Genomic DNA, 22,710 nt, shown 5'->3' on the forward strand with positions numbered 1-22,710 from the left:
TTTACAATAGCTGACTCTTGTTCCCTAGGTTGAACGTTGAAAATAGAAATTAGATAGTCCCTAAAAATTAGAGCAAGTAATTTCCTATGCAGACAGTCTTTTTTTTTTTTTTTTTTTTTTGTTTCCCCTCTGGATAAGATAGAAAATAACATATGTACTGCTAAAAGACTTACCAGTTTCTCAAAAGTGAGGAATCAGTAAATGATGCTGTTGCCATCACTCTTTGGAAAGAGATAATACTTCTAGATGGAAATATCATTGTCTGTTATCTTTTTTATGATCTCTCTCTCCTATATAATATTTAACAGTTCCTTCTGAGCTGAGAAACAGGTCTGGATTTGAGAACAGTAATTCATTATTACACGTTTTGCAAGCCTGTGTACATTTTCGTTACAGACATCTGATGGCAAGATGGTAAACGTGGAGAGATATGGAAAAGGAAGCTTCATAGGGGGAGAGAAAATTGACTCTCATAACTGTCATCCCTTCTATTTGCTATTTCTTTCCTGTAATTGAAAATTGTAGAAAAATGTGTATTTGGGGGATTTTTAAATTATCATTTTTATTTATTTATTGTTGCTCTTCATTATTAATGGAGTGTTTTAAACAGGAGCATAATTACAGCACTTCTTTCTTGGAGTAGTGGAGGTAAACACTGATTTTAATCCTGTAGTTTGTGGAAATCATCTTGAAATCATGCTTGAAAAATTTGCTGTGAGATGCGGAGTTACAGGACTTAATGGCAGAACTGTGGGCTGGCCAGAACTGCAGTCATATTGCTAGGGATTGTAAGCCTATTAGAAGTGGAAGCTGCATTTGGAAAAATGTGGAAAGAGCTGATTTTGTTTTCAGAAGACCACATGCTGTTTTCTGTGGTAGCTTCTGCAGTCAGTAGATCAGTAGTCTTGAATAGTGCAAACTGCCAAGAATGCCCGGAGTCTTGTTGCCAAAGAGCAAGTGTGAGTATTATTTGAACACTAGTCTGTCATAATTATTTCAGTGTGATACACAACAGGAGGTGCCTGTCGTTCTTTTCAGTCTCCACGTACAGATAAACTTTGTATACTGCAGGGAGCTCTATTTTAATGTTTTACCTCTGTCTTCTGCTGTATTCACAGAAAGCCCTCGCTAAATTTAAAAGAGGTAAGAGTATTTCCTGGTGCAAACTTGCATTTTTACTTCTGTATGCTTTAAGGTCCTCATATCATCTTGTAATGTGTCGTCTGTCTTTTCCATCACTTCTCATCTTGGGCTTCTTTTGTCTTTGTCCTACTCTGCTAAGTGATACTGCGCCCACTTACAATAAGAATTAAAGCACAGACTTTTACTTAGGTTGTAATTAGAGCCTACTAAAATGAGGATTTCTCCCATATGTGTTTTGCTAGTGCTCAGGTTTCTCAGGACGCTGCCTTTCCAAGCAGGATCTCAAAGTTAAAAGTGTGGTGTCAGACCCTGCCTCAGACTTCTTATGCCTCATTCCTCCTGTGTGTACAAAGGAGAAGTACACTCATCTTTTGGTGTCTTTTAAGATAATTATAGACAAATTTAACCTTCCTGATGAATTCGGAAACTTTGGCTTTTGAAGAAACTGTTGTCTTTTTATTGATTACACACTTACATTGGAGTTCCTGTAGCAGTGCTAATTTTGAACTAGAAATACTTTGTATCTCTGAGTGAAGCCTGCTATCCTTTGTAATGATACTTCTTCTTCAGGTACTTAGGATAGTGGCAGCCCAAGTTATTTTGTGTCTTGACATCTCCCATATGCATCCAGCTCTGTACAACATTTAGTATCTGATCAGCCTCTAGGCAGCAAGTAGTTTTGACCCTTTCTTTCTTTTTGCATACTGCAGGGTAATTGATACCTTAATGTATTCCTCGGAGTTGCTCCAAAATGCTGGTATTTTCTGTTCATTTCAGCTCAAATTTGAACACTTTGTATTATGTTTCTCAAAGCACAACTGCTGTAGAGTAACTTACCTCATTTTGAGAATTGGTCATTTTGAGAGACTTTCCAAGACCTTGCTAAATCATGTGGATTTAACAGGATTTGCTGACATCTGAGATGCGTGCCAATTACAGTTATATTACACCTTCACCTTCTTCTTTTTTTTCTTTTTTCCTTCTTTTGCCATATTTTTATGCACATGCCATAACTGTTAGTAAGTTATCAAGCAGCTGATTTTCCAAAGAGCTTAAAGCTTAAAGTGTTGTTGCTTGCTTGATATTCTGAATTATTGTTTCCCATTCTCACTGGCTTTTTGGTTTTAATTTTTGTTTCACAGTGTTCCTGCACTGAAATAAGATCTGTTGCAGTTTGGTTGTCATTTTCTTTTTTCTTCGTATGTGTAGAAAGCACAAGAGGAAGAAAACAATCCCAAATAAAAAATTAATTAGCATTTATTAATGAGACACGTTTTTGGTATTTATAAATAAATATGTACATATGTATACATGGTTATAACAGCTCTGATTGCTCCTGAAAAGTTGGCAGGGGAATCTCTTGGGGATCTCACAAGCTACTTAAAATTCTTCTGTATCAATACACACTTGATAATTGGGTAATTACTGGCAATTAGCCTAAGGTCTTTAAGTAGCTTGCAAATGTTAAACAGTCTACTGAGTTTGAGGTGTGATGTATGTCTTTGTAAGGCACTTGTAACTGTCTAGCAGATCTGTCAGCTTGCATTTTGTATGGCAAGCCAGTAAGAAAGCAATGTTCTGTTTCTGCTAGAGGAAAAATACACGAGTAAAACTCAACAAGAGGCTACATGCATGTCAGGTAGAAGCCATGGTCTACATAACCACCCAGATAAAGGTAGATTTTATGGTCACTTTTTGAGTCTCACAGGAATAACCCCAGGATAGGAAACTGAATTAAAATATTGCCATTAAATATCAATTTCTTCTCTTTTCTTCTGGCCACCCGCACGGGCCAATCCTTCCTTCTAAAAAACAGCTCCGAAAAAAACTGACTTTTGAAGACTCTTGTTGTGGTTTGGAAGGAGGATTTTGTTTTCCTAATGAAGCAGCTCTTGAAAGTCTTGAAGGAGCATGTAGCTCTGTGTTTTATTGAAGAGTATTGGGCAAGCAGTTATATCTGAGGGGTTTGCTGGCAGGGAGAGTGTGGACACTTTGCTCCTTGGTAGTTGTACGTGTTGGAATGAAGCAGCTCTTGTTCTTCTCCAAAAATGGCTGTCTGTCTGTCTTCCTGATGACAGTGGAAACAGGGCGAACCTTTTTGGGACACAGAACTGATTCTGGGTTGTTACGGAATTGGAAGTATCAGTTTGTAGTTCATTTATTTTTGGTGTTTCCTGTTTAATTCTTCAGATAATTCTTCTAAGAACTCTTACAGAAGCAGATTTATTTTTGTTTTTTTTAATTGCCTTCCACTCTTGCCCCAACATTTCCTACTATTTACCCATCTACACATACAAGAGCTACATCAGTCTATTTTCCCCTAGGATCACTCTGAGAACGCTGTCCATTCTGACTTCTTAATTCTTTTCAGTAGCTACTTTTAGAGGGGGGAAAAAAAACCAAAAAAGTTGCCTTTCCAATTGTTTAATCTTGTGTTGAGCTTTTTTTTTTTTTAAATTATTTTTATTATTATTATTATTATTATTTTAAATATACCTAAATTTACTAAGTGGTCCAGAGTACTCTGTATGACCTTATTGTACTCACTATTTTTCATGTCCCCAGTCCTTATATTTATTTCAGACCACTGATGAAAATTTCAGTCCCTGTGTCAGTTCTTGCAGACCCTACCTATATACATTTTGATTTGACACAGAGAGCAACTGACAAAATCTGTTAGTAGTTTCTTTGTAGTTCTTTTAATGTATTTTCTTTTTTTTTTCTTCTCATATACCATTCTGTCAGCCCCTCCATTTCACTAGCGAGAGAAACTCAAGTCTTCATCTGTCTCTTGTCTGCAGTAGTACCTTTCAAAATACTTAGGCTCCTCTTACCATACCCAAGCTCTCTTCCTTCAAACTCTTATTGAAATAAATGTTCACTATGAGAGCAGGAAGAAATCAACGTATCACTCTTGTACTTGATGGCTGTCTATCTTTTTATTAAGCTACCATTTGATGAGCTGATGTTTTTGTGATGAATCAAACTGTAATAAAAACTGTTATATTTTGTATTGGAAAATGATTATGAGTGCATTTAGAATTAATATTTTATATTCAGTTATTCTATTTTGTTGACTTTAGCTTGGTGCTTTATACTTAAGCTTCCAGTCATGCTTTTTTAGGAATAGAATATGATTATGAAATTTTTCAATGTATTTAATAGTTTGCAGAGACCATTAATGCAACCTTAAAAGTGATACATTTTGAAAACAGCAAGAAATGGAAATGTAACTCATTCTAGAGTGAATTTTATATTTACAGTTTCTTGTGACTAATTAAAACACCATTTGTCTTGAGGTCTTTAATCCCTCTGTACTCTAGTGCTATGTTCTACTTGTAAAGATGATGTCAGGCACAGTAAGGCTCTTCATACATTTACTAGCTTACTTGTCACTGTCACTTAGAACTTTGAAGATAAAAGAAATTACTCAAGTATACTCGCACACACACGGATCTTCTCCTAAATTGTTAACAGTGATTAGCATTTTAGGTACATCTAGGTCGTTATTTATTAAAATAAAATTTAATTTTGTGAGTACTTAATTGTACTGACATTGCTTTTTGCATTCTCTATGACTGGGCTGCAGCCGGTGATTGTATACTGCTTCTTCAAATGGTTAAGTAGCTGCAGATGAGTAAAATGTTTTCTTGCTGTACATCCTAAATCAATATGGGGCTTCACTGATTCTTGTTATGTAACTATCTCAGATTGCTGTCTGGGGCAAGCTATCCCCCAAACAGCTTAGTGCAGCTCTCTGCAGTGGACAAAAGAGACTTTTCTTTGTCTCTTGCCTTCATATATTTGCATTTTTGAGTTCAAAGTAGATCATAAAGAGAAACAAAGGTAGAAGTGCAGACTTGTTTAGAAGTAAGTTATCATATTGAATTATATTTCCTCTAACACTTTTCTCTAGATTCCCTCTGGCCAAAGATTCGTGTTCCTCTGAAAGTTGTTAGGACTGCAGAAAACAAACTCAGTAACCGCTTCTTCCCCTATGATGAGATCGAAACAGAAGCAGTGTTGGCTATTGATGATGATATCATTATGCTAACCTCAGATGAGCTCCAATTTGGCTATGAGGTAAGAGAACTCTGTTTTTTTTTCTCTTCTCTTACACTGTCCATTGCAACACGGTGTTTTTAAAGTGAAGGAAGGGTACTGCTGATTCAATTTGTTGCATCTCAGTTTATTGTGGCATTTCAATGCTCTCTGACGTGTTTTTACAGATTGCAATTACTTCATGGAAAACACTGCCCGCTAACAGAAAAAATTCAGTAATTGGCGCAGTGAAACCAAGAGCTTCTAGAAAGCATTGCCTAATTTGCGTTGTGTAGATTTGTAATGGAAGTGGTCTGGAAACTGTGAATAGGATTCATTTAGTCAATTTCAAGAAGTTTCCTGATATGATGACTTTAGTGCTGTGTAGCTTAATATTTCAGATATTTCAGAGGAGATTTAGCAGGGATTACAAGGGTTGAAGTTCCATACCTTTGGACTCTGCCTTGCTGGCTGCTGTGATGTAGTCTCTTAAAATAAATTATTTGTTCGCTTGTCCCATTATCAAGCTGTTAACATTCATACACCTTAAAACAAAAATAACTGCTTTTCATTGGCCTCCTTACTGTAAAGCAGCATTTTCTGTGTTGGTAGGGGTACATTTCCATCACATTGATAGACAGGACAATTTTGAGAGATTAAGTGTTGGGAACAGAGGATGTCTCTTGGGGACATGCCAAAGTAAGGTGGAGTGCAGTGAAAAGAAGAAGTGAAGAATGTCAAGGAGATACATGTATCATATGCTTGAAATAGCAAAACTTCAACAGCTGCTGTTGTAATGAGGATGTCAACAAAGAGAAGGTTTCTCCAAATCCCATAACAGTATGAAGAGGTGAAAGTCTTCATAGACACGTTTTAGTTGTTCGTCCAAAAGTACACTTGCTGAAAGCCACTCTGTTAATTTCCTTGCAAAACTTTGACTGGAATAAATTTTGCCTTCAGTTTCTGAGTATGTAACACAGTCCATAATACGACATGACTGTCCTGCACATGTGTAAGACAAACATGCTCTGTGAATAAATCATAAACTTTACAGAATGTAAGTTATGCTTAAGAATATATCATTCACACCTGTATCTGCAGTATCAAGAGCAAAACAACACTGAGCTTTGTATATGAGAGCTAGAACATAAAACAATTACGTAAGTTGAGTGTAATAATGGAAACTACTATCCAAAAGGGCAGAAAGCAAATGAAATGTGATAGTTGTATCATTTCTAATACTCAAATGCATTTGTTAACAAAAGAAGATATTTTTTCAGAAATGATGGAAGTATTCAATGTGAATATTTATGTGGTAAGATGCTTCTCACTCTCAAGTCAAAGAGCCTTAGCAAGCAACAAGTTTCTGGACTCAGGAATTTGCGTGTGGTAATGCAGGTATGTTGATACCATAACAAAGATGTTAGGAACAGGAGGCAGAGGTTTAATCTATTGTGTGTCTCAAGAAAGGAAATACTTCCCTTGCCAGGTTAATAGTAATGAGTTAGTGCATGAAGTTTGAAAGATGGAATGAAGGGAAGACAACTGAGTTGAGGCTTTTTTGCGGCAACATATGCCTCTTCTTTCTACTCTGGTCACACCACAGAACATTTTAAGCACTGCATTACAGCAGCAAAGCAATGAAGTGTTGGCAGTTCTGCAAGCCACTTTACTTTTGTCCATGTTGGTGCTTCTAACTACTACTTTGAGGGTGAACTGGTGTGATAAAAAAAATAATAAAATCATAACGTGCATGCTGTGTGAATTCTGGCTCCATTTCCAGTTTGATTTTCCTAGAGCTGGCTCGAAGTAAATAAGAATAAACCTAAGCAACAATGTAAGTAGTTACAAATGAATCTCTACTACTGGCAAAACAGGTTTGGAGGGCTTTGAAGCAGAATTTTCAACTGCACCACTGCAGCTGAGTTACAGTTGTGTCAGCCAGAAGTAATGAATTAGTACTGTGATGCTCAGGTGTCTGAAACATTAATTAGAACATCCTCTAACGAGAATATCTGTGACTTCGTATATGTTGAGTCTGGTGCCTTAAGCAGGAAAGTGTTATCCTCTTGCAAAAAGATGAGGCAGAGAAAGTTGAAGTGAATTGCCCTGTGGCCAGTGTGACAAGGTGACAGCTACGTCCCTGGACCTGACTGCTGGGCTGTGCTGGCCGATTTGTTGACCTGTTGGCTGCAGGCACTGCCCGAGCAACAGGCCTTGTGTTTGGTGTCTGCTTGGACACGTAATTGCTTACACTGGCAGAATAAAAACTTTTTTATTATAAATCTTATTCCTTTTTAATTTTGAGAATTTATCTTAGTACACAGCCACGTAGATGGAAAATTGAAATGTCTTATTGATAGTCGAGACAAACCCATGGGAAGCTTAAACTCTTACATTTTGAGATTGCTTCCTCCCCCCTCCCCCGTAAAATAAATGAGTAAAAATGTCTTTGAATACAGAAGCACAGTGGATTATTTTATAAATATACAGTTTTCCTCTTAAGAAGGGTGAGTGATGTAGTTCCTACTCTCTGGCACAGAAATCGGGGGCTGAAGATTGATCTTTCCTGTCCCTGAGTGTCTGTGACTTGTTTGACAAGCCTGAGCTGGCTCCCAGATGTTTGAATTGTCCTCAGCCTGTGATAATTTATTTATCTGTTTATGTGTGTTACCAGAAAAGTATCTCTCAGACTCTTGACTCATTTGCAGCAGAATCCAGAGGGAACAGTAGCAGCATATAATGTTACTAGAAAGTTTTCTTTTAAAAGTTTTTCTGCTTCTGCTTTGGTTACAAGAAGGGTTGGAAACGTGACATTTTGTAATTTTCTCTTCTCCTCCTGACATCCTTAGACCTTACATTTAAACATATGGCCAAACCCTCTCTGTCACAGACTTGTCTGAATGTACAGGGCAAGCCTAAAAAAAACCAGAAGCTTTGATCTCGGTACACTTTCAGCCATAAAAAATTATAGTAACACTCAAAGTGTCAGACATTTTTTACTTGTTAAAAGTGAGCTATTATGGTACAGTGATTTATTGCAGAGCGTAAATCTATTGGAGCAAGCAGAAAAATAGTCCCTGTGTGCTGCTGCATTAAAGTAGCATAAGAATACTCAGGACGTTCTGACTTATGAAAAAAGACTACTTCTGTACGTTACATAGTGAAATCACAGACATGGCTTGAGGCACTGGAAATAATCTGCTGGGGCTGGATCATTTTTCATAATTACCAATCTTTGTTTTTCACAGAGAGAGTATCAGAGAGCCAAGAAAAGGAGCAAATATGTAAAATATCGTAATCCTAAAAAATTAAAGCAGAATTGTTGGCTGCTCCTAAAGTGTTTGGTGTTTGAATGAGAGACTGAGAGCATGCATTCTAGTATTCCCACCTCTGAGCCTCAGCTGGCCCCAGGGCAGATTGCTGGCATTTATGTCAATCTGAAAAAGGGGATAATGGCTTCCAAGTACGAAGTTCATGAAGATATCTTATTAGGTAGTTACAAAGTTATTGTTCGGTATCCTTACGAAGTATTTTTATTAAAACAATATTAAAAAAAAAAAAAAATCTTTTAAAAATTGGGATTGTTGAGTGCATTTTCCTTGTAGAGAAAATAGTTTAGTGCATTACTACATTTCTGTTTTTTTTTGTTGTTGTTGTTGGAAACTTTTTGCCTACTGTAAGTAGAATCATTGAATGGACCTCAAAGATCATCCAGTTCCAACCCCCTTCCACGAGAAAGTTTGCCAACCACTAAGTTAGGCTGCCTAGGGCTGCATCCAGCCTGGCCTAAAGCACCTCCAGGAATGGGGCACCCACAGCTCTCTGGGCAGCAGAGCCAGGGCCTCACAGCCCTCTGACTGAAAAATTTCCCCTGACATCTAACCTGGATCACCCCTCTTTTAGTTCAAAACCGTTCAGTGATCTTATCTGTCTCAGAGCTCAATTTTTCTTTAAATTGTGGAGGATAGCCAGTGTTCCATTCTTAAAGTGTTGCTGGGTAGCGTTGGAAACAGTGGCTGTGTTCAGTTTATACAACTAGAAAATTTAAGAATTTCAATTAGGTTTTTTTTGTTATTGTTTGTTGTTTTTTTTTTTTAATCTGGGAGATGGTTCATCCAAAAATATTTAATTTTGCTGTTGTCCAGCAGAGTCTTTGAATAGCACTGTCTGCAAAGAAGTATACCTCCTCTTCACTTGGCAATATGTTCTTCCCTGGCTGTGTCCCTTAGCAGTATTAACTCAAGCCATCCTTCTTTAGCCTGTGAAAGCTAATAAGATCACTGTCTGCCATGGAATGTATTCCTAACAGACTAAAAATTTATAGGCAACCATCAAACAAGAAAATTGACTGCAAAAAAGGGAGTAGTATAAGAAAAATTACCACTTTTCCTATTCTGAAAGCTTTCTTATAAGCAGTAGCCGTACATAATAATTTTGGCACAAAACATTTGTATGGGTTTGGGCAGTGAGCTGGATGCAGCTATTTGGAGCCTTTCCCAGAGTTAGCTTTGAATGAGCCAGTGATGAGCATTAAGAAGAAGCCAAGCTTTTCCACTGACTTAGATAGCATTACTTTTAAAAGGAATCTTTGTTTAATACAACTAAGTTATTTTAAAGTGCATCAAACTGACAATTTTCAGAGGCCAGAGCTGGGGTAATGTTGAGCTTTATGGTGATACAAAGGAATCTGTATTAGTAACATGCATTTTATCGGCTTTTATTTTATGTTGTTTGGACTCTTTGAGATGACACTGAGAGCTAAAACTGGAAAGAGTATGAATCTGCTGTTGAGTGTTGTGAAGGCACTGAAGTCCCTTGGGGAGCAGTAGCTGAGTTTAATCTTTCCTTCAGCTGCATTTAATATGCGTGTCATTCCCTTTACGAGGATTCTTAGCCCGGTGTGGTACAGATCTGTAGTGTTCTGTCAAATTCTTTGCTGATCCTCAGTAGCTTTGGTGGTGGTGTCTTCTAACAGCTGTGAAATGAGGGTTTTAACAGTAAATCAATAATAATAAAACCAGCAAAATATAACCATTAAATTTTTAGACCTAGAGAGTAAGGAATAAAATCTCAAAAAAGAGAGTGGCTATACCTTTGTCTTTTTGCTCTTTGTTAGTGTCATGTCTTGTCACAATAGGTATCTCAAGTCCTCACTGTCTTCTCTGGATTTCTTTCTTATTTTTGTTTCTTGGTTTATGATTAGTTGGTGGCAACGATTCATTACAACATAACAATGTTTCATGAGTTCCAAATCGTCTCTGCTTTTAAGAGCCATCTGTTAGATGATTGTCCTATCTAAATACTGTCCCAGTACCTGTGCCCTAGAACTGTCCAGAAAGATTGATTTCTGGTTAAAGTACAAGACAGAGAGTCAGAAGATCTGGTTCCCATTCTTGTTTCCCATGCAATTTTTTGGCAGGTTTCCTCATCTGTATGTTTGAAATAATAACCTCTCTCATCACGGGATTCTGAAGCTATATTAACTGACAGCAATAAAAATGTGTTGAGATGTGCAGATGAAAAGGTATATATTAATGCAGAAGCATAGAAACATAGATACAGAAGCAGTAAATTAATGCTGATTATTGTGTTGCTTTGACTGGATACGCTTGCACAGAGTCCTATACAATCCAGGCTTCTAGCTGAAACATAGTGGCACATGGCAAGTGCCCTCAGTGAACTGTGCTGGCAAAGTTAGGTTTGCAGTATTGTGGAATTCCAGATGACGCTTTCTCTACCGCAAATTCAACTGTAGGGTTTCTTGGTGTTTTGTTCAGAGAAAAAAAAATTTGCATGTAAAGTGACTCTTGGGAATTGTTGCTGTTGATCTGGCATACTCAGTGAAATTTGGATATGTGTTTGTTTACTTACGCATTACCAATCTGAAACAGAAACTCTTGTGGCTTAACACTGAGTGTTGAAGAGTCCAGACACACATTTTCCCAACAAATCTAGCAGTTCTTTGGATCAAAATAAAGGACATGTTTTGAATAATTCGTCTACAAATAATGCAGATAAATATTGACTCTGCTATTGATTATTAAAAGGCATGCAGTGTATTTAGCAAGCAATCAGCATTCAGACTCCTCTTAACAATCATAATCCTTTCTCTCTTTTTTCTTATGCAAAAATTATCCATTATTTAATGTGGCCAGAAGTGTAGAGAACTGAGGTTGCATTAATGATGCCCTTCTCCTTGTTCTTGTCTACTGTGTTTGATCCTGTAGTCAGCTTCAAAATAATGTATGAAGTGACAAGGATGGTATTTTGATTGTATCCAGCTGTTTGGAACAAGTCAAGGGCAAAGAGGCCCTCCATGTAGCAGTAGATCCATCCAAGCACCCATTAAAGAACACCAGAAATATTAAAACATAAGTTGATTTTAAGCCTATTCCTATTAAAGGAAGCAGGTTGGTTAGATCCAAAGCCAGCTGTGAAAGTAGTTAGACTGCAGCCGTATCTACTGATTTTAACATCAGAAGTTCCATTTTAGTCGTGCTTGGTTTTAATTAGTGTTAAAATCTTTTTGAATAATTGGTTGCATTTCTCTACAAGAAGAAAGTCATATGGCTTAGAGGTTGTTTGCTCTGAACTACAGCATCCCTGAAGTGCTGGGTCCTTCCAGAGCAAACTCTGGGATTTTTGTACTTTTTCCAGTCATCTTCTGATTTCAAGAATTAGGACTTATGAGATTTGAAATGGTCTTTGCCCCACGGTACTGGCACCCTCCCAGAAGTAGACATTTTCATCTGGACATTCATATTTGCTATGCAAGAAAATTTACTACAGTGTTCTTCTTCTCTTCTTGTTCTCTTTAGGTTTGGCGTGAGTTCCCAGATAGGTTGGTTGGATATCCAGGTCGACTGCATCTTTGGGACCATGAGATGAACAAATGGAAATATGAATCTGAATGGACCAATGAAGTCTCAATGGTGCTCACTGGGGCAGCATTTTATCACAAGGTATCTGTAACATGCAGCTCATGGTATACAACATGAACCACTCCTTAACTGTATTCTGTGTCTTGTGGTGCCATAATAGTGTTCTGCAACAAACAGAAAACCAGTTGCCATCTTTTCCTAAGACTTCTACTCTTCGTGTAGTTGTAGAAACAACTGGTTTGTTTCTATGAAAAAAAACAACTGTTACTTTCAGAAAGATACAGAAGAACTGTTGTTGGTTTGCCTGACCAGTAAGAACATAACATATTTTGCAATGAATGTAGCTTTGTAACTAGGAGTTTAAGGAAAGAAAACACACACACAACTGCCACCCCACAATTAATTGTACAGGAATCAGTGTGCTGCTCAGGAATGGAATAATTATGAACCTAAAATATCCAAAAATGTTTCTCATCTGCTAGAGCAGTCTTTGGCTGAAGGCGGTATCACAGTTTGTCCATAATCCATCCTTAGCTGCCTGCTGTTTGAGAGACTGAAAGATTTAGTATCTCATAGTTACTGCATCTGTATTTAAAATTATCTTTTCTCCTTTTCCATCTGTTCTGCAGTATTTCAACTATCTTTACACCTACAAAATGCCTGGAGATATCAAGAATTGGGTGGATGCCCATATGAACTGTGAAGATATTGCCATGAATTTCCTAGTGGCAAATGTCACTGGCAAATCAGTCATTAAGGTAAGACTTTTCCACAGTTTAACTCTACAAAGTTCAAAAACATGTACATATTCATGTAAATGAAGATCATGGAAGATAATGCAGAAGATCCTCCTGGAAGCTATGCTAGATAAACAGAAGAGAGGAAGGTGATATGGGATAACCAGCATAGCTGCATCAAGGGTAGGTTCTGCCCGACCAAACTTAATGCTTTTTATGATGGTGTTAACTGTGTCAGTGGACAAGAGAGGAGCCTGAACTTCAGTAAGGCCTTTGACATGGTTCTTCCTGGAATCCTTAGAGTTGCAAGAGTCCTCTAAAGGCCATCTAGTCCAACTCCTCTGCAGTGATCAGGGACACCGCAGCTAGATCAGGTTGCCCAGGGCCTTATCAGTCTTGCCTTGAAAGTCTCTGGGGATGGAGCATCAACGACATCACTAGGCAACCTGTTCCTGTGCATCACCACCCTCACTGTAAAAGATTTTTTCTCTATATCTAACTTAATCTTTGAGATTGATTATTAAAAAAAGCATCAGCCTTCACAGTAGAACAAAGAGGCTGAGGCTCTGAGCTCAGGCACTCATGGAAATGAGCAGAGAAGCAGAACTCTTTTCTGTTTTTTCAACTGGTTCCTCATAAATCCTTCTCTCCGTGTTAGAAAGATATGGATCTGATGGTGGACTGTTTGATGGATGAGGAACTGATTGTGAGATCGTTCCCAGAGAATGTTGTCTATGGCTCAATGTCTGGATGAAGATCAGTGACAAGTGGTGTCCCTCAGGGATCAGTACTGAAACCAGTACTCTTCAACATCTTCGTCAATGACATTGACAGTGGGATCAAGTGCACCTTGGATGATGCCAAACTGCATGGTGCAACACATTTGAGGGACAGAATGCCATTCAGTGAGACCTAGACATGCTGGAGCTGTGGGTCTGAGTGAACTTCATGAGGTTCAATAAATCCAAGTGCAGAGTCTTGCACCTGGGTCATGGCAATCCCCACTCTCAGTACAGGCTGGGAGATGTAAGGATAGAGCATAGTTCTGCTGAAAAGGACTTGGGGGTATTGGTAGATGGTGAGTGGGGCATGAGTTAGCAATGTGCTCTTGCAGCCCAGAAAGCCAGTGATATCCTGGGCTACAACAAAAGAAGCGTGATGAGTGGGGTGAGGGAGGTGATACCGCATTTCTGCTCTGTGCTGGTGAGACCTCACCTGGAGTACTGTGTCCAGATGGGGAGCTCTCAGTACGTACTGAGGATCTGTTAGAGCACATCCAGAAAAAATGGTCCAAGGGATAGAACACCTCCCTTCTGCATGGACAAGCTGAGAGAGCTGTCTGGAGCCTGGAGAAGAGAAGGCTCTGGGGAGACCTGATAGTGGCCTTTCAGTATCTAGAGGGGGGCTGTAAGAAGAAAGGGGACAAAATCTTTAGCAGGGCTGCTGTGGTAGGACAAGGAGAAATGGTTCCAAACAAAATGAGGGGAGATTTACATTGGACTTAATAAAGAAGTTTTTCTACAATAAGGGTGGTGAGGCACTGGAACAGCTTGCCCAGAGAGGTGATGGAAGCTCCATCGTTGGAGATGTTCAAGGTCAGGCTGGGCAGGGCTCTGAGCACCCTAATCTACCTGTCGGTGTCCCTGTTCATTCCAGCGAAGTTGCACTGGATGACCTTTAAGTATCCCTTCCAACTCAAAAGTTTCTGTGATTCTTAGTTTACTTAGGAAATTTGAATATTACTCAATCTTCTTCTCTCCTTTGCCTGTGGTATGGTTCCTGATTCTACTTCCATAGCAGGAAAGGCTGTTTTTAGTAAAAAATGTATGCTAACTGGAAACATAGAATTCTTTTTTACCATTTGCTTCTGGTGGTTATTTTGAACAACCAGATGAGGTATGAAGAAGGTAATTTAAATGATAGCTATATATATGCATACACACCAGCCAACATGCGTGCAATTTAACTATTTGAGGTCACTGAAGGAAAAAAACAGCCAACTGTCTGCAGCTCTCTGTCCTGGTCTAGCGACAGCTGATTTATAGGAATGTTAATTGCAAGAATGTTAATTGCAAGATCAGCTTTAAATGAACTTTTTATCCCTGAATTAATTTCCTGACATGTTTCGACACGTTTTCAAGTCTGGACATTCACTCTGTACGTTCATTTCAAAGTGTGTCAACCTGGAATGAGATTTAGAGGCCACCAGGCGTTACTTCAATTAGCAGGGTCTGCTTTCCCTTCTGTCCATCATCATTTACTGGGACTGGTGGCTGCATTTCCTAGAAAAGTCTTTAGAAGATAAAGCGTGCGTTTTTGCTGAAAAAAGTTTTTGAGCTGTATGAGGGCACAGCAGAGTAATTTGGCACCTCTGTGCGATTTGGAGAGCCTTGCAGAGTTTGCCAGTCAGCTATTAACTGGAGTGAGCAAAAGAGCGTCTGTTGGATTAACGTTACGGTGAAGTATGGGAAGCTATATTTCATCGCTGTTATGGCTGCAAGAACAAATGGTGTTTATACAGGGACCTTGGCAGTGAGAAAACAGTCATTAAACAGGAATTAAGGAGCTTGTCATCGCCACTTCTTTTCAGTTACAGAAGGAAAAACCCCTCCAAGCCGTTTTTATTGGGCCCCTGTGAATTTTGCAGTCAGCCAGGCCAGATGGAGCTGAATGGGGGAATGGAGTGGTTCTTTTTTTTCTTTTTTTTCTTTTTTTTTCTTTCTTTTTTTTTTTTTTAATTCCCCCCCCTCTCCCCCCCTCCCTTTATGAGACAGCTCAGTTTACACTGCAGGCATGTTCAGAAGTATTGCACTGCTCTCTGTGCAAGGAGATTAATGTCCCTTCTGTTGATATTTGATGGTATCTGGCATGCCTTTATGCAGGTGACCCCACGGAAGAAGTTCAAATGTCCAGAATGCACAGCAATCGATGGGTTATCACTGGACCAGACACACATGGTGGAAAGGTGAGTGACCACTCTTTATTCCTCTGATTGCTAGAATCTTATCCAAAGTTGCATTAAATTAGGATCAAAAACACTCGCTGATTGTATTTCTGTAAAATACTATTTTTAAAGAATGTCTCCTGGATTTGATCAACATAAGTCATTCCCACAGTGGATAATGGGGCACTGAAAAGTGGAGTAATGCAAGAAAGAACCTTAGGAAGGGTACTATTTTTAGCAGATTTGCTGTAAAGTGTATTGGTCGTATATGAAATACAGGTTGTTTGCAGTGTTTTCAGTAATGTCACGTTTCTGTTTTGTCAGGGAATGTAATTGTATCATGGAGCAGTAATGAATATGAGGTGTTTTTTTTTTTAATCCAGCCAGTTTGCTTGCTTACTGAAGAATGGTTGACTAACAAGGATATAAATTGCTAATAATGTTATTTGCATTGTTGTTTGTACATTATCTTTCTGAATTGCATTGTTTCCATTAATGAAAGGCATTTGTCTGCACAATTGCATGTGGTGTTTTCTAACAATGGCAGTAATATTATATTTTGTGAGAATTTTATTTTGAAATGAAGTATGTGTTTGCAAAGGGCAGCGAATGCTTAGTGAAATACTGTAAGTTGGATAACTGTAAGAGTTCCATTTCTCTCTTTATAGTAAAATGGCTTCCTAACCACGGCCAAGCACTAAGTTTCCCTCTACACTGGCTACTAAATACTTGAAATAAGGAAAACATTGCTCCCTTTCACAAAGCTCTTTGAGTTGCTGTTTGAAAAGAGCTGAGAATAGATGTACATTAATTATTATGAGGTAAAATTAACCAGCAGCTGACAAAGGCTTTTCCCCTCAAGCTTCTTAGCCTGTAGCATCTCCTCCACAAGCTTTGTGGAAAAATTTTGTGCAGCCATACAATTGCTGGGGGAATTGTGAGCAGATAGGCTGAGCTAGTTACGTGTGCTGATATCCAGGGACCATCCTGCTCTTTGTGAAACAAGTAGTTTATTCTACTTGTCATGGATATAGAATTGATACATATTGAAATGTGTCCAGTGAACTAATGTAAAACTGGTTAGTAGGCTGGAGGCCTATTTGTATGAAGAGTATATGCATGCATCTGTTTAATGTATAAACACGCATTGCACAGTGCACACAAGTACAAACATAGTTTGGCTGGTTAATAACCAAGTGTGGTGCCAGGCACTGAAGACTGTAACTACCACAGTTAGTGCCTAGATATTTGGACTGGATGTATAATAAGGCTAGCTTAAAAAAATGAAAAATAAAAATCTGGAAGTCAGTTGTAAAAGGTACCCGTGGAGATAGTAAACATTATTCTGCAGTGGACTCCTTTAGAAAGGATCAGGAGGCTCTTAAATGTTAGCTGAAAGAAGAACAGGAGGATGTCATTTATCTAGCTGTTCTGTGCTGGCTTGCAGAATAGACTCCCAGAACCCAGGTAAGCTTTCTTATGATCATGCTATTAGCATTACAACAGTGTGTAGGAATTTCAGTCATGAAGTAGGTTCTCATTAAGGTTAGCACTATAAAAACAGAAGATGAAAAAGCGATCTTTCCTCAGAGTGCATTATGATGCAGGGTAAAGGTCATTTTTCCATGTCTCCGGCAATTCTTGTGTTCTCAAAGTAAAGTATCTTTGACAGTTTATCCAGACCATGTTTAAACTGTTGCATTGCTTCTCCACCGTAGTTTCTGACAGTGACAGTAACTGAGATGTAACTGAAATGTTACACTGACTGCACAACCACATGTTTTATTCGTCCTTTCAAAGGTGCAAATACTGCCATGGGGTCTGGGTGCAGGAGAAAGCTGGTGGTATACGGTTTATGTATTCATGCTTCATTGTGAAAATCATAATTCCAAGAGCACACGCTACACCTAGCAGCTTTTCATCCCATATTGCTATTTTTACCTGCCTTCAATTTGTGCAAGTTATTCGAAAATTTGAAATTTTTTTTTTCCTTTTTTTCTTATATTTTTCTTTCATCTTCTACGCTAACTCTTCATTTAAAGTGCATAAAAATGGTAGTGACTTCTAAAGCAAATTTTCCTAATAGCTTATTTCCTGAGTAATGTTCATATAAATATGTTATTTCTGCTATTAGTTGAGAGGGTAAATGGAGAAGGTATATGTGTCAGGGAATACTTGTCATATTATGAAACAATAAGTTGGTACATTACAATGTTGGATACCCAGAACAATGCCTGGGGCATCAGGCAAAGAGCAGTTATCAGCTTCACTTGCAGCTTCTCCAAATGCCTGGCTCTTGTTTATTATCATGCACAGATTGTGAGTAGCCTGAGCTAGTTTCTTGCCCAGATATCCAGGGATCATCCTGCTGTTTGTGAAACAAATGGGTTTTTGTTTCTGAAATAGCAAGAGATGCACAGCAACTGCCTGGTGATTGTTTTGTAAGTGAAGAAAGGGCTGAGATTTTAGTTGTGGAGATCTGTCCAGGAAGGTCGGTTCTGTTGAGTGCTTTGTCGCTCCCAGCAGAGACAAAGGAAAGATGACAACAGATGAACTTTCTCTTTTTTTATTTTTTTTCTTTCCACTAATACAGATGGCTGTTAACAGTGAATAACTGGAAAGGCAACACAGCTATTCTTCCTGCTATGTAATTTCTCTGCAATAAATAAAAGACTTCAGACCACAGGGTTATTGAGCTCCATCATTAAAATACTTTAGCTCAAGAAAGCTTTGAACAACAAGTCACCTGCTTGCCCTAGGTTGGCCTCTACATCAGATCGAAGAAGAAGCTTTAGAAAGATCTTTTAATCCCTGTACGTACAGGTGCTGTTTAAACAGCAACAAATTTTCTGCATTTAGCATCTTTGCACCTGGTTTTCAAAAAAAATTAAGAACTTTATAAAATGCAGCTTGGATGGTAACTGTATGTACAGTAAATGTAGCAAAGAGTTGAGGTGCTTCTGCAGCAAAGATGACTGTGGTGTTCTATTTATTGAAGTCAAAATAGTACAACGTTCCCTCAAGAGGCAAACTGAGCAGATAGTAGACCCAAAGAGTGTGGCTGTGGAGTTACCCTCACCAAAAATGTTTGAGTTGCGAAGTTGAGGAAGCTGGGAGACCTTAACAGGTACGAAGTTGATCCAGTCTGACAGGGACAACAGGGCTCCCAGTTTCTTGGTTCACACTAACTGAATTCCTTGTTGAGTGCAACTGCACCTTGTCAGCAGAGCAAGGGAAAAATGAATAATTGTGGGAAGAAAAGATGCTTCTGTTAGTGTGAATTTGCAGAGCTAACAACACAGCCAAGAAAAACACCTACACTCCATATAAGACAACATGTTATGTTTTTTGGCTTCCTGTTTCTGAATGTTTAATGTGCTAGATGTCCTTTCTGTTTTATATTATCTGAAAGTGGCAAATACTTGAGCATTCAAGTGGTTTAGTTCAGTGAAGGAGATGAATTTTTCTTGAAAGAGGCAACTTTCCTTCAAACACATGTTGTGGTTTGCGTGCGACATTTCTTCCACCCAAAAAACTGCCTCTGCTATTTGAGTTTGATGTTTCTTGAGGACTAACTTTTCTGATTAGAATGTAGTTATTTTGCCATTTTTTCATTTTAACATTTCTTTAACAACCAAGTGTTGATTTCTCATTGGTGAAAGATGTTGTACTGGTATGCCTGGTCTTACCATGAAATGATTTTGGCTGTAGAGGGTGTCCATCTTAGTATTTCTCCAAGACCTCAAATTCAATTTAGTTTTGTGACCTCTGGGAGAAGAGAACAGTTGGATCTCCACTGTCTAATTGGTTTTATGTTCTGCTCGGAGGATGCTGCTTAGTTCCGCCTGTGACAATGTTGGCTGTGACATGGACACCTGCCAACCTGGCAGCAGGCTGAGATAACTAATTCATTTCACACAGGCCACCAAGCAGCTGTTACATTACAATGTCTTTCAGTCATTTTTGGCAGAGGCAGATTTGAACCAGTGGAGTAGAAGTAAAAGGCCTTGTATTCCAGAAACCAGTGAGGCACAGCAGCTGTGCAGGCTTCTCATATGCACATCTACCTCCTAGCCTGTGAAGTCTGGGCTTTCCTGTTATGAAACAACTTTGACTGCAGTTTGCCACTGCATGGTTTCCTCTTCCTCTCTGAGCTCCTTTTTGGTTATTTCTTAGCACAAGGATTTGAACCCAGAGGTAGAGTAGGAAGAAGTGTGAGGACACAAGAAGATAGCAGAAAGGGAAATATCTGTATTTGTTTGTATTAAGTGTTTTATTCATGTGTCGCCCATTACGTCGTTTTCTGACTCAGGCCAGGGAGGAGATTAAAAATAGCTGTGTGGAGATGTAGCTCTTCAACAACTTGAACTCTGTGTTTTTCAGTCATTTGCTCTAGCTAAGGAGAGAGCCATGGAATGGCTGAGAGGCAGAGGAATTAATTTTGAAAAGCATTTTTGCTGTCCCAATCTACTTCAAAAGAGTGTTTGGATCAGTGTTGAGCAGTCTCCATCACAAAACTGTCACACTCAGTTGGTGTGATTGACTGGGTCTGCTCAAGAAAGTGATCTCGGAGCCATCGTGACCCCCTAACCCTCCGAAGGGGTCGGGAAGGGAAAGCAGTGATTCCAGAGAGAGAGGCCTGCTCCAGGATGCCTGCAGCACAGCAGCCTCTCCAGCTGAATCAGAGCACTCCTCTCTCTTCGTTTCCGAACGGCAGCAGAAATGTTGTTGTAGTATTACATCTTGGGGACTGTCATCATGGTTCTAATTGTCTGAATTTTTTAAGAGCTTCATTATGAAGTAGGCAGGTAATGTTAGCTGAGTGCCGACTGAGGTGAGATTAGCCACGTTTTCCTTGCCTTGCTGCCACAGGTAGCACGTCTTTCAGTGAAACAGCTAAAGGAGCACTGTAAGGTTAAACATCTGTTTGCTTGGCTTTTGGAACACATGGCTGCTCCCTTTCACAGCATTACTGACACCTAAAATTGTTAAAACTGGAAGTATTGTCAGTGATCTGATCTCCTTTGTGCTAATGTGGTGCCTCACTGCTCAATGTCATTATTTAGACAAGGAAAATAAGCTAGTTGATTTTGTTTTAGTTTTTATTCAGCTTTACCTTTGAGTTGCAGTATATGTATCAATGCCACATATAGAATACAGCATGCTTATTTTTCTGGGAAGCTTCTGAAGAAGTCTGAAAAAAATGAGATTTTTTTGTAGAAATTCATTTTCAGGGAGACTTGTTTTTTTTGCAAAACTCTCGTTAGGAGCCAAACCAACCCAATAGTGGCCCTTTAAGAGACATGTTGGCAGTTAATCTGTTCTGGTTTACAGCATGTACATTGCTTGAAGAATGACTGGAATTCTAGGGGGAGGGAAAGGGGAAGCTTTGACCTCCATGTGCACATGTGCTGCTGCCGGCATCCCCTTGCTCTTCTCTGTGATTAAATGGATAAATCAAAAAACACCAACTTCTCTTCAGTTCTCTCTGTGATGAGAGAACTGATAGCCAACATGGCTAAAATACTTCCAAACACATGAGGGAAGGTTACCGAGTTATTTTTCTACAAGTTATGTTGGTGTGGGAGCTGGTAACCAGCCTGGTTGTTGCGGTTCTTAATCACACTGCTTTCCCTTTTACCAGATCTGAATGCATCAATAAGTTTGCCTCTGTCTTTGGGACCATGCCTCTGAAAGTGGTGGAGCACCGTGCTGATCCTGTTCTGTATAAAGATGACTTTCCTGAGAAACTGAAGAGCTTTCCCAATATCGGCAGCTTGTAAAGGCAGCTGTGTGACAAACCTGAGCACTGAAAACACCAGCAGAAGAGGTACTAAGAAGAATATAGGGCTCTGAAAGAAGGAAAAGGAAAAAAAAAAGCTAGAGAGTGGGTTACATCTGAGGGAGATGGCAATTAATGTATTCTGGTGCACTGTCCTCCTTTTATATTGCACTAAGATGTAGTGGAAAGCTGGACAACTCCTTCTCTGTTGCTCGTAGAGGATTGAATCTATTGACAAGTCCTATCAGAACTGTCAAACAAACAGCAAAGGAGGCTGTGCACCTGGGAGAATAAAACTGAGTTTCTCTCTGTGGTGTGACTGTCTTCTTCAATTCAGTGTGCTATGGCCCTCTGGTTTGTAAGCATCCATCCATCTGAAGCAACTGTCTCTGCATGTGTGGTGCTTTTTTGGGAGAGCCTATTTTCTGGGTGGTTGGTGGACTTCTGCTTAATTTTGGTCTTACATACCTACGTAACAAACATTTTTTTTCTGGTTAGTGGGACAAATGTTTATTTCTTTTACAATGTCAACAACAAAAATCAGAATTTTGCTACGTGGTTTAAAAAAGCATTTTCTTTTTTATGCAAATTGAGGCATGCAGCAGGATGGTCGTTAATGCAGAGAGCTGCAGGATACAACTCCACTTGCTGTAGCCTTCCTTTCTGCATAAATCTCAGGTTTTCTGCTGCATCAATGCAAGAGACTGGGAGTCTATGTCAAAACTAGTTGTATTGTACAGAAAGAAACGTGTCTTTCTCTATGTTTGTTTTTCATTATTCAGCAGAGCAACCAGGTAACAATTTTACATCATGGTCGTATGTTGCAACAGCAGCTATAAAGTAAAGGTTTAATGTTTGGATTCTCTTCAGCAAACAGTCTGTTTTAATACTGATTTGTAAACCACTTCAATTTTCAGAAATTCTCACTCACAGCTTTAATGTGCAGGGTTATGTGCATGTGCAAGGTACTATTAATGCACACTGTAACCTGCTGGAAAAAAACTGCTGGATCTTAGTTTGTAATTTAACTAAGGAACCCATTGCTGCAGGCTGCCATTGAAATATAGAGCTTTGGAGATCCCTTACATTTCTTGCAAGCCTTGGCAATATTTCTCAACACTGAAATTAACTTGAATTAGAAAACTAAATTCAGTAAAGTTAGAAATAAAATTGCCTGGA

The 22,710-nt window shown here is 38.9% G+C and overlaps 1 protein-coding gene across 2 annotated transcripts in view; it reads left to right on the forward strand.

The window, feature by feature from the left end:
• EXT2 (exostosin glycosyltransferase 2) overlaps window positions 1-22,710 on the forward strand; it is a 72,760-nt gene extending 50,050 nt beyond the window's left edge. For both annotated transcript variants that reach the window (XM_048948470.1, XM_048948469.1), the window contains exons 10-14: window positions 5,060-5,226; window positions 12,006-12,149; window positions 12,698-12,826; window positions 15,688-15,770; window positions 21,394-22,710. In XM_048948470.1, the coding sequence (XP_048804427.1) occupies window positions 5,060-5,226; window positions 12,006-12,149; window positions 12,698-12,826; window positions 15,688-15,770; window positions 21,394-21,532 (662 nt within the window). In that variant the 3' untranslated portion in view covers window positions 21,533-22,710. The remainder of the gene's footprint in view (window positions 1-5,059; window positions 5,227-12,005; window positions 12,150-12,697; window positions 12,827-15,687; window positions 15,771-21,393) is intronic.

This window comes from Lagopus muta, chromosome 6 (genome assembly GCF_023343835.1).
Source record: "Lagopus muta isolate bLagMut1 chromosome 6, bLagMut1 primary, whole genome shotgun sequence".
In the NCBI taxonomy this organism is placed as follows: domain Eukaryota; kingdom Metazoa; phylum Chordata; class Aves; order Galliformes; family Phasianidae; genus Lagopus; species Lagopus muta.